This window comes from Urocitellus parryii, chromosome 5, assembly GCF_045843805.1.
Source record: "Urocitellus parryii isolate mUroPar1 chromosome 5, mUroPar1.hap1, whole genome shotgun sequence".
Taxonomy (NCBI): domain Eukaryota; kingdom Metazoa; phylum Chordata; class Mammalia; order Rodentia; family Sciuridae; genus Urocitellus; species Urocitellus parryii.
In genome coordinates, this window is record NC_135535.1 from 180,359,415 (window position 1) to 180,386,643 (window position 27,229).

At 37.5% G+C, this 27,229-nt stretch overlaps 2 protein-coding genes across 4 annotated transcripts in view; both read left to right on the forward strand.

Annotated features, from left to right (window-relative positions):
- Positions 1-1,912, forward strand: part of Cc2d2b (coiled-coil and C2 domain containing 2B) — a 117,723-nt gene extending 115,811 nt beyond the window's left edge. Inside the window, 1 exon segment of the mRNA XM_077799110.1 lies at positions 1,724-1,912. Coding sequence (XP_077655236.1) covers positions 1,724-1,912 — 189 coding nt within the window.
- A 4,926-nt stretch (positions 1,913-6,838) lies between these two features.
- Ccnj (cyclin J) lies at positions 6,839-25,136 on the forward strand. Of its 3 annotated transcripts, none has more exons than XM_026394845.2 (6): positions 6,839-6,989; positions 7,594-7,703; positions 15,018-15,228; positions 21,267-21,566; positions 21,653-21,812; positions 22,376-25,136. In XM_026394845.2, the coding sequence occupies exons 2-6, from the start codon at positions 7,635-7,637 to the stop codon at positions 22,785-22,787; spliced, it is 1,152 nt and encodes a 383-aa protein (XP_026250630.1). In that variant the 5' UTR covers positions 6,839-6,989; positions 7,594-7,634; the 3' UTR covers positions 22,788-25,136. The 3 variants fall into 3 exon arrangements, with proteins under 3 accessions (XP_026250630.1, XP_026250631.1, XP_026250632.1); XM_026394846.2 differs by having other exon boundaries at positions 21,686-21,812; XM_026394847.2 differs by having other exon boundaries at positions 21,689-21,812.
- Positions 25,137-27,229: the final 2,093 nt, after the last annotated feature.

The following is a 27,229-nucleotide window of genomic DNA, read 5'->3' on the forward strand; positions in this document are numbered from 1 at the left end:
TACAAAATTTGAAAAGTGATACCCAAAAGAACACACACTGCAACTGAAAAATGAAAAATGATCTCCAGTAATAGACTGGACTCCCTGTTATTCTGGGCAAGAGGATTCTAGGCAAGCTTCAATATCTCCCATATTCAAATTGCTCCCAAATGTATACATTCTGCCTGGACTTTTTTCTTTCTCTTTTTTTAAATGTTTATTTTGTTTTGTTTTGTTTTAGGTGGACACAGTATCTTTATTCATTTTTATGTGGTGCTGAGGATCGAACCCAGTGCCTCGCGCATGCCAGGCAGCGCGCTACCACTTGAGCCACATTCCCAGCCCTTGGACCTTTTTCTTGACCTCCCTTCTTATATTCATTTGTCTAGTGACATCTTGAATAGTAAAGAGGCATCTCAAATTTAGCAAGTCCACAGGCAAACAGGTTGGGCTTTTGGTATTTGTTAGGGTCCTCCTTTCCTTCTACAGCACCTAGGTGTCCTTTTACCTCCATTTCCCTGTAAACTGGTCCAGTGGATTTTTGAAAACCCCATACTTACAAGAGTGAGACTCCTTTCCTGTACCATCAAATAGATGAGATGTATCCTAGGGAAACTCCCTGAGAGGTAAAGGACCTGTTGGCAGTTGGGTCCTTAGGCTTCAAGAGAGGGATCTGCAGGCACTATTCATTCATAAATAAGGAGAAAGTTGCTTTTATTTTGCTTGGTTTTTTAATAGAATTAAAGGGGTGAGTTGCAAAACATAATAAAATAAAAACCAAGGTTTAACACTTGGAGTTCCTATGTAAAGTTATCTATTTAATAATACGTAGTCAAAAATAATAAAACTGGACTGAACCCTGGACCCTGTGTTCAAATTCTAGTGATGTAGCCACTCACTAGGGAAAATTATCTAACTTCATTTTACCTTCTATCCCATTGGATAACAGGGATTTTTTTTTTAAAAAAAAAAAGCTGTTTTGTGGTTGTGGTGAGGATTAAATTACTCAATATTGTACCCATTGTACCCAGAACCTAGATAAGTGTTTTTATACTAAATGTTAACTATTATTTTTATTCTACGTGCCAGGCACTGGAATTATGACAATGAACAAGAAAGATACAATCTTGTGCATTCACGCAGATTATAGGCTAGTTAGACTAGAAAGCAGATAATTACAATATATTTTATTAAGTAAGTGAATGGAGAGATGCTGCAGTACTCAATCACATATGAAGGACATGTAAATGGATTTGAGGACCAGGAAAATCCACCTAAGGTAGGCAATCTCAGGCTGAAAAAAAGAGGTTTATTACGGTCATCTGTCTTATTAAATAATTCTACCTAGGACTGTATTCCACAACCCTTTTATATTATCACACGGTAGTCACTTAATACATATAATCATTGTTGAATAAATTACTCATATGTAAAGCCAAGTAATATCCTTGTCAGCTGTTTGCAAGTTAATTGTGTAGGTTCTGTTATCAGACAGACCCAGTTAAGCTCTTCTCTATCTGTAAAGTGGCTGTTACAATAGAACCTACCTCATAGGGTCATTTTGGGATTAAATATGTATGGGAAGCATTTAGCACTGTAAAACTAGGACATAATCAACATCCACAGAACAATGGTTTTATGAGTACTCTTTCTTTGAGCCTGCTATTATCATTTTGCATCCAGTAATTCCAGATTATCTCCATGATTGTAATATGGTTTGTATGTTGTTCTGTCCTTGATCCAGATCACAGGATTTCCCATCCAGATGCGATACACTGATGTACAGTCTGTTATTGATGCTGTGTATCAGACTGGAATTCACGCTTCTGAATTTCCCCAGACAGAATATGCTTTAGCTGTGTACATTCATCCATACCCAAACAACATACTGTCTGTGTGGGTCTACTTGGCTTCCTTAGCCCGACATCAGTGAAAAGAAGAAGGGAAAAGGAAAAGACAGAAGCCTCTAAAGCTTTTCTGGTACCATGGAATTTGGCTGCTTATGCTCAAGTCCAATTGCATGCTGAGCCTTATTTACCTACACAATTGGGCACAATGGAGACTAATCCCCACCCCAAGTCTTTAAGGATGAATCTAGATGACCTCTTCACCAGAGACCTCCTTCAAGAGGACGCTTGGGGCATTGAGGCTGTTGGGTGTCACTGTCTACAGTAGGCTTCACATTACTTCTGCCTGGAGAGTCTTGTTGAAAATGCAGATTCTTGGGTGCCTTGCAAGACCTACTGAATGAGAACCTCAGAGAGTGGAGCTCCAGAGCCTGCGTGATTTTCAACAAGCTCCCCAGGTGATTCTGTAAGCGAAAGCCCAGCCTTACAGAATGTCATCATTATTGAAGTGAAGCTGGTGTGTTTGATATTGGTACCTACTCCAGATTGAAGTTGTGGAAGGACAAAGAGGGGAAAAAGCAACCACAGCTGTTCTCTTGAGAGAGGAATCTCTGCTCCCTTGAGTTTTAGGCACCTCTGCATCCTCCCCTTACCCCTGCTGTGCTGCTACCACTACATTTACTGCAGGATGTAACAAAAGCACCTTTGAAACTGTCCCTTGCTCCCCTGCCCTCCCTTTTGCCATTTCACTCCTCCCTAATCTTTTTTTTTTTTTTTTTTTTTTTTTGCTGAAGAAAAACCCTTCCTTAGGTTTTTCCTGACTAGCTGCAGGAAAGTCCATAGCAATATCCTGGCCACAGAAGAAGAAAGAAAATACACCCCTCGGTGATCAAGACATCCCCCATCCCCCAAGAGCCTGTAGACTTCCTATTCTCTGTACTTCCTTTTCCTCCCAACAAAAGCCTTTCATTCCTGAGCCCTCTCAAGATGGAGCTTTGAGGCAATAAAAAAGTCCATCTTTTCTCAAGATTGGTGGCCCTTGAATAAACATGATTCTTTCCTACCAAAGCTCATCTCCTGAAGACTGGTATTCCAGCAGCAGGCAGCAGGGACATTTTATTCTGGTAACAGGATTGCTTGGGGGCTGGAGAAGGGAGGGAAGGAAAGGGGAAAGAAAGAAGGAAGAATATTGCCTCAACTTGTGAGCATTATGAGGCTACTTTCCCATTCCTCATGATTGAAAGGATTCTAGTGTTTTCTTTCTTTCCACCCATGCTCTGGTAGCCATTTCTGGATTTCAAGCTAGGGATCCTGGAGAAAGAATGGGGTAATTCACCACCAGTTTGGTGATATTTCAAATTATGATCTACCCTAGTCATCTGCTATTATTTACTTTTTTTAACCTGTCCAGGTTTTATAGCCACATTCAATGAGAAAGAAAGGGAAAAGTTTGTTTAATCTGTTGTATTTGAGGTCTCCAGAGATAGAACCAATAGAACGCGTGTGCTCCCGCTTGTATGTGCACGTGCATGCACGTGTATGTGTGCATATAGGATGTGTGTGCATATATACACATGTATGTGTATGTAGATATATATATATATATATATATATATATATATACACACACACAAATGTAAATATGAAGATATAAAAGAAAAATTAGCTCACATGATCATGGAGACTGAGAAGGGCCAAGATCTTCTGTCAACAAGCTAGAGATTAGGACAGTCAACATGTCCCAATCAAATCCCATCCAAATCACCCTCAAAGTATTTGACTAAGTATCTGGGCACACTATGGCCCAGTAAAGTATACACATAGAAATAACTATTATATCCATCTTATCTGGAGTAGAATCTCATGTAGCATTTTGAATTCTGGAACACTTTCTAGTAAACTGATTATAAATACCTACAAATTCTAGCCCCTATTTTTAAAAATAGCTTTAGAAAGTATTATTTTTTTCTTTATTTTATGTGCATTCGCGCACACACACACACACACACATATATATATATATATATATATATATATATATATATATATATATTGTAGACACAATACCTTAATTTTATTTATTTTTATGTGGTGCTGAGGATGGAACCCAGGTGCCTCATATGTGCTAGGCAAGCACCCTATCACTAACCTACAATCACAGCCCTAGAAAGTATTCTTAACATTCTATGTTATGCTAAAGTGGTTTGGAAAAGTGACCCAGGAAATCTTCTCTATCAAGTGGGAGTATACAATGGTACAGCCCTTGCCTAGCATGTGTGAGGCCCTAGGCTTGATCCCTAGCATCACAAAAATAAATACATAATAGGTGTAATTTGCCTTTTTTATAACCACCCCAGATGCTAGCTAGGGTCAAATTTCTTGGAGAAGGACAGGAGGAGTACAATAAGACAATGATGCCTTAAGCAAGGATGTTAATATGAATAGTAGTTCAGTGAGATTAATAGTACAAATCACAATGAATCAAGAACCAGAGAAAGGGCTTCTGGATACCAGTCTTTACATTCACTAGAGCACAATGTAGCCACTGAAAGGAATCCTGGGTGTTCAGTCATGGAATGTTCACCAGAATATATTATATGTCAAAAACAGGTACACAACATAGATTGTAATGTTCTACCATTTGTGCACAAAATGGGATAAAGGGGCCATACACATGGATGTTTATAAAGACCTGGATTATTTCTGGAATAATACAAAAGAGTAATAGTGTTGCCTCTAGGAAGAACTGGGATCAAGAGAGTGAGAGATTTGCTAGTCATTGTGTACAGTCTTCTACTGTTTAAATGTTTTATATTTTGCATGCATTTGTTTTTTTTTTAAAGCCATTTTTAAAAAGTGGCTTTTCACTGAGTAAAGTTCAGTGAGTTACAAAAGCTGTCCAGAAATTCTGACCACACCCCATCTCTTGCCAAATCCACTTGTGTCTTCTACTGCAGGCACACTGGACTCTATAGTTTCCATTCTCTGCTCTTAATGTAGATGTTCTGTCTTTTTCACTTCCGTCCTTTTGTACCTTTGTTGATCATTGCTTCCTAAATTTGGAAATCTTTCCTGTCTTCTCTTCACTCCAGCTAGAGAAATCAGTCTCCATTTTCATTCCAAACATGCTTTCTCCTTACAGCCTTTGTGTTTGCCATTCCCTCTACCTGGAATAATCAACCACCAGATATCTGCATGCTTCCTCAGTCCTTTGCACACCCCACCTTTCTATAAAACAATGTCCCCCGCCCCGCCCATGGTCACATTATAAACCTCATATCCTGTTTATTTTTTTTTTCACCACACTTGTCACCATGTGATGTGTTTGTTGTTGTTCATTTATCATGTTTATCTCTTCCTAGTAGAATACAAACTTCGCGAAAACAGAGACTTCATTTAGGAATAGGTGAAATGCCTTGTATCCAGTTTGTGCTAAAGAAAGTACTAAAGAAATCATAACAAACCTGAAATTTGCATTTTTAGGGATGTATAATCATAGTGGGGACACGCACACATGCCCCAAACATTAATGTATAAAAGAAATAAACACAAGTTTTATAATGAGGCAAGTCCAGAAAAATAACATAAAGATGATTTCTGAACAAATGTCTTCTAATGAATAACGTCTTCAAAGTAGAAACTAGGAGAGACAACCTGTTTATTACACTGATGATTATAGTCTGTGACCCCTTTTTCTGAAAGAGTTCTTAAGGAGGCCCTGGACATTTAAGTCATTTGTAGGCCAAATGATTGTCATAAAGTTGCTTAGAAGTCAGGAATTGGAAAATTAAGGAGGCAGGTACTATTTAAATGCCATTAAAAAAAATGGTAAGATTTTATCCTTATGTGTCCTTTTCTGAGATATGTCAGGCAGCTTCTCCCTGGACTTTGCCAGGCTATGCCAACTTCCACTTCTGAGTTTCCGTTTTCTTAACATTGGTTCCTATTGCCCTGTTCTCCTGGGCATAAACATTGTCTATGATCAGCTGTCTAATCGTATGGTCTGCTGCTGTTCTGCCATTGTGACAAACCTCAGATTCACAGAAGGTCCATTCATCACTTTGTAGTAATTCTTTATCATCCTGAGTAGTAATTCTTTATCATCTTTTGGATTCAAAAGCAAAAGTGGTGGGTCCCATAATTTTTTAGTATTAAGAGTCTGATTTATTATGTGCAGATCTGTCTTAAGCTGACCATCCCCTTCTTTTGTGATAGTCCACCAAACATGAAAATAACAATTGATTTGGTTTCTGCTAACCACATTTCAGTTCCAGCACCCCTTAATTGATGTTGCAGTGTTTCCAGTTTTGTAGTTTCCTGATTTACTACCACAGATGGTTAATTACATCCTCTATGGATTTGACAAGCTAGGTTATTGAAGGTAATGTTAATTCCCTTCTTGAAAAGTTCTCGGGAATCTCTAAAGCAAAGAAATACGGCGAAGGATAGGATTAATTAGGTTTCTAAAAGAGGAGTGGATTTTGAGGTAGAACACCTCGCGGAGATAACATCTTAGAGATTACAGAAACACCTAAAACCCATTTAAAAGGACTGATGATCCTGAGCATCCCCTAGGATGTAGCAATCTGAGGTAGGGCCCATTGGTTTCAAGCTGTGAAGAGCTTTAATCGCCAGAATAAGGCGTCCGAACTTTCTTTTGCTTGCACGCGGGGCACCGAACGTTCTCAGCAGGTGAGTGGCTTAACCAGATGGGTCACCTAATGGTCAACATTAAAATTTCTCGGGCGCTCTCTACCGACCCGGATCCGCTCTCAGGCCGGTTTCGAAGAAGGTGAAGGACGGGCTCCAGGCCCAAAGCACAAGGGCGGGCCGAGCCGCCCGGGACGCTGTGAGCACCCGGGAGGGGGCCGTCGAGCAGCGGTGCGGGGCGTAGCACCTGGGCCCGGCCTGGCCGCCGATTGGATGGCTGGGGGCGACCCCGCTGTATCGCGAGAAGAGATTGGCAGTGCAGGACTGCATGTGCCCCCGCGCTGGCTTTGTACGCCCAGCCGCCCGCCGGTCCTTTAACAATGGGCGGCGCGAGCGCCCCGGCGCTGGGCCCGAGCTGAGGCCGGCGCGTCGCTGCCGACTGTCCGCAGCATGAGCGGGGCCGGGGTCCCCCGCACGCCGGCGGGGCTGGGGCTGTGAAGGCCGCGGTTCCGGGTAAGAGAGCCGCGGTGCGGCCGAGCAGGCCTGGGCTGGGCGCGGGCACCAGTCCCGGGGGCGAGGCGCGGATCCTGGCCGGCCCGGCCTTTTGTTCGCCATTCAGGGTCCGCGCGGTTCCTCAGATCCCGGGGAGGAGCGGGCGCCCGGCCTTTTGCGGCTGGGCCGGGGGGCGGCGGAGGTTCTTTTCTGGCCTCTCGGAGGGAACTTTGCGCCCCAGCGGGGCTGGGACTGGTGTCAGGTCTACCCGCTCCTCGGAGCGTTTCAACCCGGGACTCCAGGAGTCCGAAGGCGGGCCTCCCGCCCCGGCTCTTGCCCAGCTTGCAGCCAGGTCTATGCGTTGGCAGCTCGGGGTCCGAGTCGATCCCCTTCTTTCCCTGAAACTAGTTGGGCAGTTCCCTAAATAAGCTAGCTCCTCCTGAGTGCATAGGACGGGTCTTAAATGTGGGATCTAGGAACTGATGGGTGCGTCCCGGGCTTAGGACGAGTGAGGTGAAGACGGACAGCCGCACCGGGTAGCTGAGGTCACACCCCTCAGGGAGGGGGCGCGGAGGGTCGTGGGGGAAGTTGCTGGCAGTGACCGCGTCTGGGGCGTGTCTTCCAGACTGAAGTTGCCGCGTCTGGCTAGGCGCGCCGCCGAGTCTCATGGAGCTGGAGGGGCAGTGGTGGCGAGGACAACTGGCTGCTGATATTCACCAAGCGCTTCGGTACAAGGTAACACTGGTTCTCAACCTTGCCATTCGGGGTCTTGCGCCAGTTAAAATGAACCTCAAGTTCCCAGAAAGTCCAGGTCTTCCAGGCCAGAAAACCCTAGTTCGCTTATTTGCTCAAGGTTAATTAACTTATTCGTTCGGTCCCTGGGCTATATCAGAAGAACCTGCAACTTAAATGATGCGAGGGCTTAGGAAAGGAAAAGTGGATGTTCTTGTCTCCAGATGGACCATGAATTTGATCTTGTATTTCAGAATACATACACTCTGAGTTTTTATTGGACAAAGCAGCCATAATTGTTCTATAGTTGGTTCTGCATGCCGCTGTTGTAGGTCTCTTTTGTACATATCTAAATTTCCCATTCTTTTATCTCACTTGCTGTGAGACATTGGGCTAGTTAGTTTTCTGGTTCTCAGTTTGCCCACATGTAAAGTGAGGAATAATCATAATAGAATGTGGGGTGGAAGGTATAACTCAGTGGTAGAGCACTTGCCTAGCTTGAGCGAGGCTCTGGGTGATCCCCATCACAATAACAAAAACAGTAGAACATACCTTACTAGGTGATTTTGAAATTTAAATGTATTGTATAGGGGCTTTAATGCTTGGCATATAGTAAGCCCAAGTAAAAACTGTTATTATTACTTTCCTCTTAAGATTTGGGACTGTTCAAAAAGCTTAATATTAAAGGTAGAAAGACCTAATATACTTAACAGATATTGAAAAAATACACTTTCCTGGGCACAAAATCTGTGTATCACAGCTCTTAAATAACTTTACTCTGCATGTTACAAAACAGATTAATAGACAGCTCTGCCTTTCTGATAACCAGAAGGTATAACTTCTGATCCAAAATGATCTCTAGTTTAACTCACTTTCACTTTGGATAGAGAGAACCAAAGTGAGAAGCAAAACAGCCTGCTCTTTAATAAAGGGGATTCTGATCATTGGACTTGAGAGATTCTGGGATGATAACAACTTTTATCTTAAGTCCCTGAAGACACTAAGTAGATTGGAAAAAAAAATCGAATTGACTTAAATTCTTAGAATTTTGTATGTTTTTAAAGCTCTAGGTTTCTAAATGCTGTTTACTACTTCTGGCGTTCAGTCTTTTACCCTGAATACAACTCAGCCCCCTAAGAGAGCATTTTTACTGCATAAAAGTTCCAACTATGGATGGTTCTCTGGAGTGTTAAGAAGAGTTACAGGTTTTCTTCTTTGAAAATTGTCTGGATACGCTTTTAATTTTTTTTTTCCTTTTGGCAGATGTCATCTTTATTTGGAAATGTGCTTTTCTAAGGGTTAGATTTTTAATCCCTCTTGTATGTGGTGAAATTAATCATTTGTAAATGATACTTATATTTTTTAATTGACTAAAACTTTTAAGATTTTTCTTGGTGATCCCTCATGGTTTTCAATTCTTGTATTTTATGTGTAGATAATTGTAATCATGAGTAATTATCTGAGTTGGTTTTGTCAGTTGAATTTAGAAGTAGTTTTTTTTTTTTTAATCTGAGTTTGTTGAATGTTCTTGTGCATTATTCTCTGAAGGAGCCAAAGAATAAGACAGCCCTGCACTCAAGTTGCTAATGAACTGTCATAGGACAAGATAGCACAGAGTCTGAAGGAATACCACTGAAGGTGTCTTGGGCCATCTGTGGCACACTATCCTGGGTTGAAGTCAAGGAAGTTAAAATGAATTTTTATTATAGAAAAGCAAGTTACGGGCTGGGGTTGTGGCTCAGTGGTAGAGTGCTTGCCTAGCTTATGTGAGGCACTGGGTTCAATTCTCAACACTGCATATAAATAAATGAAGAAAAAAAAAAGACAAGTTAAATTCAGGCCGTTAGTTGATGATTTACTTAGATAGTCATCTGCTTATTGTATTGAACATGCTGAGTACTTAGTATTATCAGGTGCCATACCAGTTGGAGCAGTAACTGAGAGACACAAACATCCCACTTTCATAGAATCCAATCTTTCTTCATAAGTCAGAACATCCAAATTTAGGTCTTTCTTTGGGGTGTTGCCATTGGATACTCTGGAAGATGTTCTGTGTTTAGACCCAAGGTTTGTAGAGAAATAATCAATGTGACCAGCATTATTTCTTCTATGGAAGAGTGAAATACAGTGACTAGAAATCCTCTTCAACCCTAAATGCCAACTAGACAGTTTTTATAAAACACAATTTACCACTCAAAAAAACCTACAAATCAACATGTCTCCTCAGATGCTTATGTCTCCTTTTCTTCTCATCTTCTTGCTGCATATAGTGTCATAGTTGTTTGGGAAAGAATTTTTAGAAGACTTAATGACAGTTCTCAAATTATAGCTTTGTGAAAAACATTTAGAAAATATTTATCCCATAGAATTGTAGTTAAAATTCTGAGTATTCTTTTAAGCCTGTATTTCCTTCCTGTCTGGGAAGGGAATGGCATTTGAGAAGCAAGAATAAGAGTGTTCAATTCTGAGGGATTGGAAATAGACAGCAGGGGAAACCTGTAAGTTGAGAAAAACATAGTCATTTTCTTATGTTTACATAACTGCAGTACCTAGACAAGAACAGACTCTTGTTGGTTATGTGATAAGCACTTCTGCTTTACCATTTAAAAAAACTTAAAAGAGAATATATTGGACACGTTATTTAAAATTGTCTATTGATGGCCCTTAGGTTTCCTTCCTTCCTTCCTCCCTCTCTCCCTCAGTGCTAGGGATCCAACCCAAGTCCTTATGTGTGTTTGGCAGACACTCTGCCCCTGAGCTACATCCAGAGCCCCTCCTGACATTTTTTTTTTTTTTAAGTTTGTAAGGTTAACATTGCTAATAATAAACCCCTCTAGCATTTTGAAGGTGTGTTTCCTAGTATGTCTTTTCTAGAAAACCTACCCTGGCTTTATTTTTTCCCAGTTCCTCACTCCTTGAGCTGAGTTAGCCTTTCTCAGTGTACTCATAATACATTGTGATTATAATATTGTGTTATAATGATCTCTGTATTTTGATTCACCTGCTAGAGAGAGGCTTGAGACTGTTTTTCCAGCTTTTCTCCTGGGGTTAGCACAGTACCTGCTACAAGGGAGATGCTCAATATATGTCACATGATGGCAGCAAAGAAAGGTAAAGTTACAACTCATTTACACCATTCTAAAAATCTATAGAAATAGTGAAGGAGAAAGGAAGAATCCTAGGAGCTATATGAGAAACCAGCATGTTCCTTTTATTGAGAGAAAAATTATTTTCTCAGTAGTGTTTGTTTATGCTATTATTATTTCTATTATTATATATTTGTGTACGTGTGGTACTGGGATTGAACCCAGGGCATTTTACCACTGTGCTAAACCCCACAATCCCTTTTTGATTTTATTTTGAGATGGGATCTTGCAAAGTTTCTCAGTCTGGCCTTGAACTTGCAATCTTCCTGCCTTATCCTCCTTAGTCATGGGATTATAGGTGTGTGCCATCACACCCAGCTTGTGTTGCCTTGATCCTCTTAAGGTTCTTTTTCCTTGAAGATACCTAGTAAATCAGTGTATCTGAAAATATAATATTTTGTTGTTCCTACAGAGGTCATGATATATATTCATTATTCTGTACCTTCCTGCCATACCACCCCCAATTTATGAGGTTTTTCCACATCAACCTATCTAGGTATATTGACCTTTATTTTAAATGCTACATTGCATCAACATCCCATAGTTTATTTAACTAGATCCCTATTAATAGACATCACACTTTTTAAAAAAAAATTAAGCTTTATATTTTGAGATTATTAGAATCCTATGTAGTTATAGTACAGGGAGATCCCCTATAACCTTTACCTAGTTTCCTCCAGTGGTAACTTCTTGAACAATTATAATCCTCTATCACAACCAGGGTAATTACATTGACATATCCAAGATGTAGAATATTTTCCATCATCACAAGGGTGTATCTTATGTTATCTTTTTATAAAAAGCATACCCTCCCCCTGCCATCTCATGCCCTCTTTTTAAAAAGAGTTTTTTTAAAAAAGAATTTTTTGACTTTATTTTATTTATTTATTTATGTGGTGCTGAGGCTTGAACCCAGTGCCTCACATGTGCCAGACAAGTGCTCTACTGCTGGCCCTAAACCCCAGCCCCTCATGCCCTCTCTTAACTCCTGACAACCACCAGTCTGTTCTTTCTATAGTTTTGTCATTTCAAGAATGTTATATAGAGTTATAAAATATGTGACCTTTCAGGATTAACTTTTTAAACTCAGCATAATTTTCTGGAGATACATTGTGGTTGTTGGGCATCAAGCTTTTTTTGCTATTACAAACAGCTGCAAAAGGATTCCTTTTTATATATGATATATTCCTGGGATTAGAGTTTTTAGGTTAAAAAGCATTTGTACTTTTAAAAAAATTATCTATTACAAATTACTCTCCAATAGTTGTCAATCTGATCGATAGTATGTGAGAGCTACTATTTCTCTCTCAATAGCATAAACAAAAATTGATAAAACCTGATCTAGTAAGTAAACAATTACATAATGCTTTAAATTTGAATAAGATCTGACATCTTTTTATATATTTTTGGTCCTGTTGTATTTTTCCTATGATCTTGGTTCATATGTTGTCTTTTTCTTACTGATTTACTTGTAAGAGTTCTCTAAACAGTAAGAAATTAGTTCTTCATCATATTTAACAGAAATATTTATTAAATATATCTATTCTCCCCTTATTTGAAATGCCATTATTTTCATATATCTTATCCTGTCCAAGAACATCTTTCCATGTAAGTCCTTCACACCTATCAGTTTTTTATCTTTTTTTTTTTTTTTTTTCATATTACAGATTGAACCCATGGCTGTTTACCACTGAGCTACATCCCCAGTCCTTTTTATCTTTTATTTTGAGACAGGGTCTTGCTAAGTTGCCCAGGCTGGCCTTGAACTTGTGATCCTTGTGCCTCAGCCTTCTGAGTCACTGGAATTACAGATATGCGCCAACTCACCCAGCCAAATTTATCTTCATACAGTGTTGGCATATGTAAATCTATTCTTGATCTTTATTTGTATAGATACTCATGTGAAATATTGTATTAGATTGTATAGAAAAAACTATTTTAATATTAATTTTATAATCAACCATCCTACTGAAATCTTACTGTTTCTCTTTATTTTTTCTGTTGATTTTCTTGAGTTTTCTGGACACAAATTCTGCCATCTAAAAAATAACAATTTGTTTCATGAGAATAATTTATGATTCTTCCTTTCCAATAAGTATACCTTCACTTTTTTCTATCTGAATTGGTTAGGTAATGTTGCAATCATAGGCACTAGCCTGGTAATTCTTCTATTGTTTCACCTTCAAGTGAGATGCAGGTTCTTATATTCAGTACCTTTTTACCTCCATCCAATCCATTCCTTCATTAAAGATATGTATGAATATTTGTTCTGTTTCTCCCAGGGTCACTTTTATTTCAGATGCTGTTGTGGTATCTGTCAAGATGATTGTGCATATTTGTGTATGAATTTTTTTGTGAATTACAGTTCCTAATACCAAACAGTCCTTGTATTCATGAGAAGTATTATAGCTGATTATGATGATGCATTTTTGATACTAATCTAATCTTAGAAAATATTAGATTATATGTAACTTCCCTGTTTTCATGTATTGTTAAATGTACATGTGATAAAATTTGCCATGTTAACCATTTTTAAGTGACAGTTCAATAACATTAGGTACATTTACATTGTTTTGCTTCTGTCACCACTGTCCCCTCTAGAACTTTTTCATCTTCGTAAACTGAAACTCCATACTTAGTAATTTCCCAATCTTCCACCCTTACCCTTCTGTCCCTGGTTACCACTATTCTGCTTTGTCCCTACAAATTTGAATATTCTAAGTACTTCACATAAGTGGAACCGTAAAATAATTATTCTTTATAATCCAACAGCATACTGTCTTCTCTGTAGCATTTATCAGAATTTCCTTTTTAATACTGAATAATGTTTCATTGTGAATGCCACATTTTATGTATCCATCAGTCAGTAGGCATTTGGGTTGTTTTTCGTGTTTTGGTTATTATACATAATGGTGACATGAATGTGGGTGTACAAATATCTGTTCAAATCCCTTCTTGCTGTTCTTTTGGATATACCTAAAAGTGCAATTGATGTATCATTTGGTGATTATTTATTTAATTTTTTTGACGAACTGCCACCATCATCCATGATAATATGGATGTGAACTGTACCATTTGACATCCTACTAGTATTGTACAAGAGTTCCAGTTTCTCCACATCCTCCACTTATTTCTATTTTTCTTCCTTTTTTTAATAGTTTTGATTTGCATTTCCTTAGTGATTAATGATGCTGAGCATCGTTTCATATGCTTCTTGGCCATTTATTCATGTTCTTTGGAGAAATGTCTATGCAAGTCCTTTGCCCATTTTTAAAGTGGGTTAGTTTTTTTATTGTTGAATTGTTAGTTCTTTGGATATTAATCTTTTGTCAGATATATAATTTGTAAACATTTTCTCCTATTCTGTTGGTTGCCCTTTCACTCTGGGGACTGGACATTTTTCTTTTTGCCTGTGCTTTTGGTATCATATCCATGTTACTTCCTGCTATTGTAGTACCTATTAGTTAAGTGTCAGTTTTATACTTATCCATAAAATGAATTTGGAAATTTTCCACTTTTCTCTATGCTCCTGAAATATTTTACTAGTATATATTTTCCAATTTTTGAAAAACTAGTTGGTATATTATTTAAGATTAAAAACTGATGATGGGAAAAATTTAGGTATATAAAGGGCAAAAGAAAGATTAGGCAAAAGAAGATCATAAAACTGCTGAAAAAGACATGAGATTAGAAAATACTAAGGATGAGTACTGGTCTCTAGATCTCTGCAAGTATAACATAATTTATGCAGCATACCAGGAACATATCCACCTTCTTAAGAAAAATTTTGAGATTCCTCAGGGGTGTGTGTGTGTGTGTTGTGTGTGTGTATGTTATAGTTAGATTTTTGGCAAGGACACATTTTTTTGAAAACACATGATAGTGAAAATGTAATTCTCTTTTTTTAAAGATCTTTGTAGAATGCATCCATTCCGTAAAGCAAGAAACACTTAAAATTGGTCACGTCAGAGGTCGTTAAGAATAAATAGAAAACTTTGATTTTAACCAGATTAATTTTTAAATGTCATTTATTATCCTCCCTTTTTTCATTTCTGTGTTCCTCTTAGGAAAAGTGTGTTTTGGACGTACTTGTAACACTAATATATTGGAAAGACTATATGGGGTATTTCTACAGATTATATCAGACTAAGTGTTGTTCTTCTTGCTTTAGGAGCTGAAGTTGCCCTCCTACAAAGGCCAGTCCCCTCAACTAAGTCTCAGAAGGTATTTTGCTGATTTGATTGCCATTGTGAGCAATCGCTTCACACTCTGCCCTTCGGCTCGACATCTTGCTGTCTATTTGCTGGACCTGTTTATGGATCGCTATGACATCTCTATCCAGCAGCTGCATTTAGTTGCGCTTTCCTGTCTGCTTCTAGCAAGTAAGTAGGAATGTGATTTACATGACTGGAAATCTCCATTACTTATATGATAAAATAGACTTACATAGAACTCAAATCCTATTCATTAGTACTATCAGGAAGTTTATGATGAAAGTGCTTTTTTAGCAGAACGCTTGTTAACCAGACATGAAAAAATGGTTCTGGAGTATTTGAAAAATATATGCCTAAGCCCAACATGTTGAAGATTCTGATATAAATGCAAATTCTAGACCACCACAGATCTATTGAGTCAACATTTACCTAGTGGGACCTGGATAATTTTTAATTTTTAAAAAGTTCCAAAGATAATTCTGTTGTGCTTTTCCAATTGAGAATCATTATTTAAAATCAGTGATTCACAACCAGGAACAACTCTGACCCGAAGGGGATGCTCATCAACATGTGAAAGCATTTAGTTATCACAACTTGTTGAGGGATGCTGCTAGCATTTAGTGCACAGAAACTTGGTATGCTGCTAAACATTCTATAATGCACTGGACAATTCCCCAGAATAAAGAATTCTTTGGCTCCAAACATTAATGGAGCTAAAGTTGAGATACTTGTAAAAGTACCATGCTCTTAGATTGTTAGAATGCTTTCTACTGACTATATAACAAATTGGCTTAGTGAACTGAACGTTCATTGTAGCTACTACAGATGGAAAAAGTCTTTCTTGTGCATCAGGCCAACTGATCTTTTTAACCCAATTTACAGTAGGTACCAATAGACCTTTTCCCACCTCTTTCTCTTAATATCTAATTGTAACTCATTTCATTGCTTGCTAGTACTCTCAGTGAAGAGAAAGGGCAAATAAAGGAATTGAGTTTTTTTCTTTTTTCAGTAATGAGAATGTCTTTATTGAAGTCAAATTGATGTCTACTTTTTATATTATCCATGTTACTATAATAGAAAGTTAAGCCCTGTAATATGTACATATATCATCAGTCTTCACCTCTAATCACCACTGAAGGGTTAAGATCCAGTATGGCTGCTGTCCACAAAACATTCCCACTATGCCAGTGCCACCGAAGTTCTTTCTGAAACACCTTTGTGTTTTGGCTGCTAATAAACTTAAAAACCAAATGTAGTCCCCTGTGGTTTGATTTCTGGAACTAATCTCTTCTCAGATTTTATTTTCCTATCTTTATTCTTCCTGTGATTTGATGACCTCATCTACTTATTTTGTCCCCTTGAATATCTTTTTGTATGTTATTTCAGATCCCTTGTTAGGACAAGAATGAATGTAAAGCCATTGTCGTGTAAAGCCATGACTTCCCACTATTTGTGGTTTAAGGTAGAAACTGCTTACTATAGCATTTAGAATCTTTCATCTGGATCTAGTCACCCAGTTTCCTTATTCAAATTTCTTCCCAGATACCTTGAGCCAGATTCTTAGCAGAATACTATCTACTTCCTGAATAACTGCATTTCCCCTTTAATCTGTCTTCCTCCTAAGACCCAGACACATCTTACATCTCTCCCCCACCCAGAAGCCAGAGAGGTACTCTTTGCACATTTATAATTAACCTTTAACTTTTTTTTTAATATTTATTTTTTAGTTGTAGGTGGACAGATATCTTTATTTCATTTTTTAACCATACGATTTATTTTTATTAGTCATACATGATAGCAGGATGTATTTTGACGTATAATACATACATGGAATGTATATACATCAATCATATTGTCTGTTCTGCTGCCCTTCCTATCCCCCCTACTCCTCCCCTCTCCCATCCTTTCTCTCTATCCAATCTATAAAGGTCTGAACCTTTAACTTTTAGTTAAAGTTTCATGCCCATAAGTAATCACATGTACAGTTCGGTGTATGTTTCATCACTGACTGTGAAGCCCTTTGGGGTTTAAAACTTGGGATCATTAATGAAAATTTTTTGCATGCTGTAGCTGACACTGTCATTTTGCCACTACAAAATCACACTTGCTCTGCCTGTAGTTCTTAAAAGAATGGTGTAGGTCAAGTGGGAAGTTCATCTTTGTGGATTATGAAATGATGCATGGTCAGTTCATAGACTGACTTATGTGACTAAATTAATTTTCAGTTTCTGATATGTTTTAAATTTGTAGAATTCATTCTTAGTGTTATATTCTCATACTTTGCCTTCTTACATTTGATGTCAATGGCAGCTCTCCTGTTAGTTACCATAAACATTATTCAGATAACTGCTATCTTCCTCATGGAAGGACTGAACTCTATTATGATCCTCCCCCACCTTTTCCCTGCTTTGGGGTGGGCATCCTGGAGTATGAAAGTACAGGATAGCTTATAACTGAAAGGACCAGGTGAAATTTATTTCAGTTATGGAATAGGTTGAAAGACAGCAGCTTATAAAATTCCAGGAGCTTAAGTTGCAAATTCCTTGTTGTATTCATCATTAGAGAAAGGAAGAAGGACCTACACATTATTTCTGATTTCCTTGTTTTAGAGCAGGAACTATAATGATGAATTTTTCTGGATTTGAATCACCCACACTATGAATTTCAACAACCTTGCATCCCAGGTTATTTCTCTATTAAGATGAAAATACAGATCCCTTGCCTTACAAAGTTTTGAGGATAAGGTGGGTTTTAACATAAGAAAATGCAACATAAAGGGTTTGACATTGTAATTATTCCCTAAGAGTCCTGGTTTGTCCTAAAATAGACCCTGGTTTATATAGGGAAATTCTCATATCCTGTTTTTATCACATGTAGCATGGCTTCTGTTGGTGTCTGTGGCCAGCATGAAACATATGAAGAGCTTGGAATCAGCCTTGAAGATGGGGTGTCTGATAATTTGCTTAAGGTCTTATGAAACTAACAAATGATCTTGGAATCAAGATGAAGTGAAAGTGAAGTTATAGACTTTTAGTAGTAACAATTGTAGCAAGTGCTTGTTTCTCCTTGACACCAGTAGTAGGTTAGCAAAGTTTTTTTTCTTTTTATAACTTCCTCTTAGGGTAAAAATTTCACAGTTGATCTGATTTATATCTCAAATTTCTAATGAGCTTAGAATTTTTCTATGAATTACCTTTTTCTGTTCTTTATCAATTTTTCTATTAGATTGATGGCCTTACAAATTTGTGAGTATTCTTAGTATGTATTAAGGATGACTTTCCTACTAAGTAATTAAAAAAATAGAAAGTGGTTTGGCAGAGCTCAGAATTTCCCCAGATCCATTCCCAATTCAGTGTACAACTCTTCTCTACCACATATCTGTCATTCACTGCTGTCTTTGAAAATGTTGCTTTCCATGACTGACTTGCACATTTCCTCTAAAGGAAAGACAACTTGGTGTTTTGTTTTCTGTGGCCTCTTAATTCTTTATTTTCTGGGAAACTGATATGAATTTCCTGTGCCCTTATATCCTGTTTGGGGCCTTTATCAATATAATCACATGGCTTCTGGTATTTCCTTTCAATTGAAGAAACCGATCTTTTTGATGTGTGTGTGTGTGTGTGTGTGTGTGTGTGTAGCATTATGGATAGATAAATAGATTTAAAGTACACACACATAGCATCAGCATAATAAAAACTATAGATATGAAAGCAGTTACTCATTGATGTTATCACACTCTTTGAATTTAATGTCCACAAAGCTGAGCACTTATATCACTATACATAATTAAAAAGTTCCAAAACTCTTTAACCTGAATTAGAATTCTAAATGTGGCTATATATGCAATATGCAAGTTATTTTTAACTTTGCAAATCAGTATGCAAAGTCTTTTATAATCATTGAATACTTACTCTATACATGTAAATATAGAAATCTGTCATTCTAGTAGTTGTCTCTATAAAATCTGGTACAGTACTTTGGGAATTCAAACATAAATCTTCCTTTTGGCTTCCTTTTTTTGTTTAAATCAGTTTATTTGACCTTAAATGAATTGGCCCACCTCACTACCTGGTTTCTTGAGATGTGAAATTGATCATATGCAATTTTATTTATTTATCTGGCTTGCTTTGCTTTGCTTTGCTAGGGACCAAACCCAGGGCTTATGGTAGGCAAGCACTTTACCACTGATCTACACTCCCAGCTGCAATTTTATTTTTGCTGTTGTAAGTTTCAAAGAGATAATATGAAACATCCTTGATCTGTGAATTATGGTATATTAATTTCTTCAAAGGAACTCCAAACATGATATAAATAAACTCATTAATTTTTTACAATGTTCCTTTGAAGTATACTGCCAGTGTGGCTGCTGCTACACAAATGTCAGGGTGCTTTGAAAGCTTTAATGATTCATCCTGAGGGCTTGAATCAAATTCCTAGGTCGTCATTCTTCTGAAGAATTTCACTTTAAAAACACTGAGAACAGTCTGTCTTCTTCCTTCACTTTATTCAGTGGATGGTGGATAACTATATTAAAAAAACACTAAGATGTTTTCAATTATACAAAGTGTATACTAAACTTGCAGAAGTCTTCTTTATGTGATTTGAACTAGAAAGAGCTATCTAGATTTTAAAGTCTGAATTATGTAAGTTATAGATCAACTCCTATCTTCAGCTTTATTTAGTTAAAGAGCAATTTAACTTTCTTGAGCAGGAAGAGATAACATCTCTTCTCCTTTGGGCTTGGGTTTTTCTCAAGATGGGCACTTAGAATCTCCTGGCATCAGAGGCAGAACTTAACCCCAGTTGTGCTGCCTAAGCAAAGATCAAAGGCATGTAGCAGCAGTTTTTCCTCAGCACTGAATAGGTCATCATGAGTGAATTTTTGCTGGCTACTATACAGTTGCCTATACTTTGAGCATCTGCACTGAGTGGCCTCTACCATTTGTTGTTGCAGCTTTAATGTGTGGTACAAACCTATCCCTCTAGAAGAGAAAGTTGACAAGGAAACTTCTAGTTTCTCTCATGTTGGCAATTTTTCTGGCTCTTCTCCAAAAGTGTTTTTAAATGCATAAAATAAAATTATAAGATTTTCAAGGAAACCACATATATTGAAATTGTTATCAAAATATTGAATTGTCAAAATATTTTTTAAACATTAATGTAAAATAGAACACAATAATGCGAGTTAGAAGGCTTTAGTTATTTCTGTTTTATGAACTACCAAGGAATAAGACCCAAAGAGACTTGGAAACAATGCTGGTTCTATTGATGCATCTGAAAAATCTTAATAGTAAGTGATAGTTCATGACTATTCTCCAGCCATAAGTTCTAGAAATACCTAAAATGTATGCTTTATGTATAGGAAAATGCTTATTTGGAAATAGTGTGAGGTGATACATACGGATAATAATCAGTAGAAATGTGTTTCTTGGGATGGAGAGGGAATCTTTTTCCTCAGTTGTTCATTGTGGAAACCTTATAGATGAATATTTCCTGAAAAATTAATGCCTTTGAATAATGAAATCCAACTATCACGTTGTCTTCTATTCTGCTTTGAGTAAGGGGATTTGAAAGAGGATAGAAAGTATCTTCTCCTTTCCCCCTCCTTTTAAAATAGACTTAGCTAGATTTTTGCCTAGAATTCAGAAGAGGAGAGATGGTATTTTTTGTGGAATGATAATGCTTGCTAGACATTCACCCAGCCCTACCTCCCCATCTCTTATCTCTTTCTGGAATTGAGATTATGCTGAAAATATGCCAAAATGAGACACTTGAGCTTAAAAAGCTCTGACATTAAATCCTTTAAACTCTACTCTGCTTCTACCTTAAAATAATTTTCTTTCACCAACCATCACCTGCCCACAAGAAGGAAACTTTCTGAAAAGAATCAGCTTGTGAGATTTGAGTTATTTTTCTCATTGGCATATATAACTATTTTCTTTTTACAAGGTAGGATACAAATGAAAGTATTCCATGCATATTTTTTTGGAGGATAGGGAAAATGGGAGATGGTGTTACTGGGAAGGAAAGTACGTATGCAAATACAGAACCAAAGTATTCTGGCACAGTCTTATCTCAGTAAGGTAGAAAAAATAATGTCTTTGGATCTAAATCTTGATGGTAAGTCAGAAAATTCATTTAACTGAATAAACATATAATGATCTCTTACCTAATACTTTTTCCAACCTTTCCCCTTTTCTTAAAAGGTAAATTTGAAGAAAAAGAAGATAGTGTGCCTAAGCTGGAGCAGCTCAACAGCCTGGGTTGTATGACTAATATGAATCTAGTATTAACAAAACAAAATTTGCTGCATATGGAACTATTATTATTAGAAACCTTTCAGTGGAACCTCTGCCTTCCAACAGCTGCCCACTTTATCGAGTATTATCTCTCAGAAGCAGTACATGAAACAGATCTTCATGATGGCTGGCCAATGATTTGCTTGGAAAAAACTAAACTCTACATGGCCAAATATGCAGATTACTTCCTGGAAGTATCTCTGCAAGGTGAGTTGTTGTGGCTGCCAGTAAGTAACTTGTGTGCTTATAACTTGGTATTCTGTTGCTTAAGTTCATTTTTGGTGTCTCCACAGATTATGCCTTTCTAAATTATGCACCTTCTTTAGTAGCTGCTGCATGTGTGGCTTCTTCGAGGATTATACTTCGTCTTTCTCCAACGTGGCCTACAAGACTACATCGTCTTACTGCTTACTCCTGGGATTTCTTAGTGCAGTGTATTGAACGACTGTTGATGTAAGCCTTTTTAGTCTTGTGTTCATAGTTTCTCATTAACCTTTTTATTCATGTGTAAGGTGCCCCCCAAAAAAGTTCTCAAAGGCACAGAGCTCTTAGGAGACTTGCTCTTAACAGCTGCTTGCTGCCATGAGAACAAGCCACTGTATGAGCAGGACTCTGTAGAAGGGGAGCTCCTTTTGGCTTCTAGTAAGTTAGAAGTTAACCCTTGCTACTGTGGTTCTAGGTACATGATAGGGAAAGGAGCTGCTCTTGAATGTCTGTAGGCCATAACTTTGAGATCAGTCCAAGTAAATCTAATCCCATTCTTATTTCCACTTCAAATTTTGGGGCTCACTGGAGTGTTACTAAAGTCACAGTCAAAATTAAGTGCTTATTTTAGACACACCTCCCAAGTTGGAAATAGCCTTAGGAGGGTACGGGGAAGATCTTGCTGTTGGGAATTATGGTGCAATGACTGCTGCCTGTGTAGTGGTGGCATTTGGTTGAGGAGGTGGAGGTGGGATTTCCCTGCAGATTCTTCTCAAGTAATGTTATTGTTTCCTTTTTCCTCCATGTTTCAGTGCTCATGATAATGATGTAAAAGAAGCAAACAAACAGAGAGGACAGGCAGGCCCTCAGTCAGCACAACTAGGTGTGTTCCAGACAGCCTCCCAGCCCTCACGGCCGGTCCATTTTCAGCAACCTCAGTATCTCCCTCAGACTCAGCAGACCTCACTGCAATATCGCCATCCTGTATCAGAACAACCAAGCTGTCAGCAGATTGTATCTACCACACACACCTCGTCTTACACACTACAGACATGTCCTGCTGGCTTCCAAACCAGTGTTCAGGGACTTGGGCACATACAGACTGGTGTTGGGATGTCCCTAGCAATACCAGTAGAAGTTAAACCCTGTCTGAGTGTTTCTTATAACCGGAGTTACCAGATAAATGAACATTATCCTTGTATTACCCCGTGCTTTGAAAGGTGATTATGTGCAAAGGCAGTAATCAACCCAGACTGTCTTATGACTTGAAGCTCTGGGACAAACTTTGTAAACTTCTCTTCAGAAGGAAAGGGATCTACCAGAAGACTGAATATCCCTTTCATTGCACCATTAATATCTAGGAGGACTAAGCAAACACTTAATAGTGTGTGTCAAATCCTGTTACAAAATCCTGTGTGACAGATATGTTCAGGCCTGGCTGATGGTCCAAATATTTCAAATATTTTCAATACAACAACAAATTTGGACAGACTCCAATTTGCCATTTTGAGGTTTGACCTGTGGTAGGCTCTGGGCCTTATGTTGGCTTATATGTCAAAGACTATAATGATTATCTGTGGACTTGCCAAACCGTCTTCTATGAAGGAAAGTTACAGTATTATTAATTTTTGAAGAGATCTTTTGTTTATTCTGCAGTTTTGAGTTGTTTTGTTTTGTTCTGTTTTTTTACCTACAGATTAATTTTTGACTAAGGTTAAACTCATGAATTGATATGCTATACCAATCTGTGCAGTAAAAATTTTTTTAAAATGATTCTGTATAACTTCCTATCATAAATAATATAGGTATCTGAATTTATGTACTAAATTTAGGTGTGGAGTAGATCCCATGTCTTGAAATCATGGTCATAACTTTTGTTTGATTGCTTGCTTGTTTGTTTTTTCCCCTAAGTGATCAGCCTCAACTCTTTAGAATTAAAACACATTAACTCAGGGAATTTGTACTACTTGGAAACATTTAACTGTAATGCAACATGCTTTGGGAATGTTATAGTATGAACTACCTTTATAACATAGGTTAAATATTCCTATGCTAAAATGTGTTTTCCAATGAGAACTTAATATTGTAGCACAGAATGAATGAAGTGGTGGTTCCTATGATTCATAATATGTATACAGGTTTTGCATTTCTCAGTGCAATCAATGGTTTATATTCAGATTTGAGAATACTCTTAAGAAAAAGTTTTTTTTTCAGAAGAAGACATAACTGTAAAATATCAGTACTAGAATAAAGTCCCGTAGATTTATTTTGGAGAGGGGAGTGGCCAGGGTAGTACTCAGGTTGTGCTAGTGCAGCACTTTGTTATGTGGAAGACAGGTTTTATAAGCAACCGTGGAATCCAGCTAGTTTGTCTAAACAGGCAAAAGTACTCATTTCTAAATTTCAGTAGCTGCTTTCATTAGGTTGGGCCCACAACTGCCCTGGCATATTTCACTGTACTCATGATGAGTGAAAACACAATAATAGTCATGTTAGCAAGGGCAACTTGGGAGAAAATGTTTTGGGGGAATAAACTTAAAAAGTAAAAAATAATAATGAATAAACTGTATACATTACTCTCTTGTTAGTGGGAGAAGAGAGATTTGGTGGAGGGATGCTTTCTGGTTTAAAAATTATTAAGGTGTGTCTATTTGTGTTTTTTTAAGGATAGCACTTGAATAGAGGGGCATCTGCATGGCAGATATGCAACCGCCACAATGTGCATTGAAGACAAACATAATGATGTTGTGGGTATGCAGCAGGAGTCTCAGTAATCAAGCCAATGGCCTTTGTGAGGAAAGGAAGGGGCTCAACACAGCAAAGGACTGATCCAAATGGCTCCAGTGGTTGAGTGTGGGTGGGTAGCTTCTGCCAGCATGAATTCTTAGAGAAATGTCCTTTCCTTAAAAGGAAAATAACTTTTATATAATTTAGAATACAGAGGGCATGATGTGCATTTATTAGTCTGGTAAATTTAAAAAACCACTCAGGTAAGAACACTCGCTCATGGCAGTTTTCAAGTGTGGAAATTGCTTTCTGAAGGTATCATCATTTTTCCTCTAAAAAGGCTGCTAATTGGAGCAGGTTTAGTAGTTCTTACCGTAAGAAAACTTGAATCATTGGGGGGAAAATATGTTCAAAAGATAGTATATCTTTCACATTCACAAACTCAGCAACCTGGAGTCCAATTTTCAGTATTTTAACTACCTCAGTAATGCTATGAATGTAAGATATTGGGATAGAGATCCTAACTTGAAACAACAACCAGTGCCTGTGGTGATTTAATGTCTTGTCAAATGCTTTTATTGATTGGTTTGTATGTCATTCTTGTTATAGAAGAATATGCCTTTTTTAAAAGCTTATTAACACTTTTCCCAATTTATATTTAAAAAAGCTAAAGAACACTGGATTAATTGGGGAGGGGTAGAATAAAATAAATGATTACTATTGCTGCATACCCAGGGTGGGGTGGGGTGGTTGGAGAACCAGAAGTGTTTTTAAAACATTAGGTTTCAATATAAATACAACTCACAACTGTTAGCTTTGGGAGGGGGTTGGGTGGGGGAGTTGTGTGGGTTTTGTTTTGTTTAATTTATTGATTAGTCTTTAAAGCTGTTTGTTATTTTGGTTTTTTTGTTTTTGTTTTTTGAGATTACTGGACCATCATTAAATGTGTACTGTGAAGAGATTAATATGTATCAAGGGCTTTACCAAAGTCCACTAAATAAACACTACTCAAGTACAGACTGCAAACCAAAATGTATCTGTGTTATGATATTAATTGCAAATAGTGAGCATGGTGCTAAAGTCTACACCAGTGGAATTAGATGAGTGCTATGCACTTAATTTTAAAATAAAACTAGTTTTCATTAAAATGGTCTTGGTGTTTTTGTTTTAAATACAGACTAGTAATTTACAGTTTCATTGAGCCATGTCTTTGTACAAGTCAGAATCACGATTTACTAAGTCATCCAGATGTAGGATATAGCCACAGTGGTGGGAAAAATTGATCCATCATGTATTCCATCCTGAGCATTTTATTTGATACCACTGTTGCCTTTTGATCTTAAAATTAGTACTGCAGATTCTAGTTTGTTACAGAATGATACAAGTTTCAGAATACTCTTAAGAAAAATATGGACCCAAATGATCAAGGATGTGAGAGGCAACAGAATTAACTAAGTAGTGGTCTGTTTATCTGGGTGTAAATATTTTATACTTAATCTAACTTAAACCTTAGTAGATGTAAATTATTTTTAAAGAGTAAAATCTAACAGGTTTGTACAAATGGATTGGGGATTTATACCCCTAAACATTATTTTTAAAGAGTAAAATCTAACAGGTTTGTACAAATGGATTGGGGATTTATACCCCTAAACATTTTAAAAATAAGTCCTGTAAGAATTTTCACTTACTCTGGCATAATGCCAGGGTTTAACAATAGCTCTTGAGAGTTAATATGCAATGTTCTTTAGGGCTGAATTTAAGAGAGAGAGAAAAAAAAAGCAACAAGCATTCAAAACCAGGGCAAGAAACTGCATTGAGGTGATTGTGTATCCTACATGACAAAGTGATAACTGCCTCTCAAGCACATTATGAGACTTGTCCTCTCCAGCCCTAAGCAGCTTACATCTAGGTTAATAAATATGACAGGAACACTGTAAGCAATTAGAATGGTGTCTGGAACTCAGTTTAATGTTTGGTTTAGGGATCACTCAGTATCCATTTTTAAATCCCTTAGATTAAAAAAAAAAAAAAGTATACTCATCAACAGCATAAAGATCAGGCTCAAACTGTATAGAAAGGACATCTGCTACCTGATGCCTACCCCCACTACCACTTTTCTTCATATTTACTCCCCAAACACTGCCTACTAGGGAAGCATTACCACCCTGAATTGAAGTATCTGGAGTCCATGAGACCTTGCCATAGTATTTAGTTTATATATAAAAGTTTGCCTCTGTCCATATAATTTTATCAGTTATTCAAAGGAATCAGTGATTAAAAATAGTAGTAGCCACTGTCTTATCTGTTTACTTGCTAGTTTTCTCCTAATTTAAAATGTTCTCTTTTTAAAAAAAAGGCTTTTAGAATACATTTAGATTTATAGAATTATTACTAAAATAGTAGAGAGTTCTCATGTATCCCAATTCAGTTTTCCCCTTATTTTCATCTGACATTGGTGTAGCCCATTTGTCACAATGAAAAAAAAATAGGTTATTGTTAACTAAAGTCCAGAATTTATTCAAATTTCCTTAGTTTTCCTCTAATGTCCTTTTCTGTCCCAAGTTCCTATTGGGGATATCCCGTGACTTTTACTTGTTAGGTCTTAGGTAACTTGGTTGTGCTAGCCAGACTTTCCTTGTTGATGATGATCTTGATAGTTTGGAGGATCATTTATCAGGTATTTCATAGAATGAATATTTGTCTTTTGAGAGGTGGGCTTTATTTAGTCTTACTCATCTTGTGCCCTTTGTGTGATAGAGAGCCTGGCAAAAGGCTCTTGGGACTTTAGGTAACTCAAACACCACAGTGGGCAGGAAACAAATGCTGTCTTGGCTGATTTAGAAGTACAGTGTTCCAGAAAAGGTATAGTTCCATCGGATTTGGTAGTGATTAGATGGTATCCAGATAATCCTATGAACTGAATTGAATAAATCAAGTGT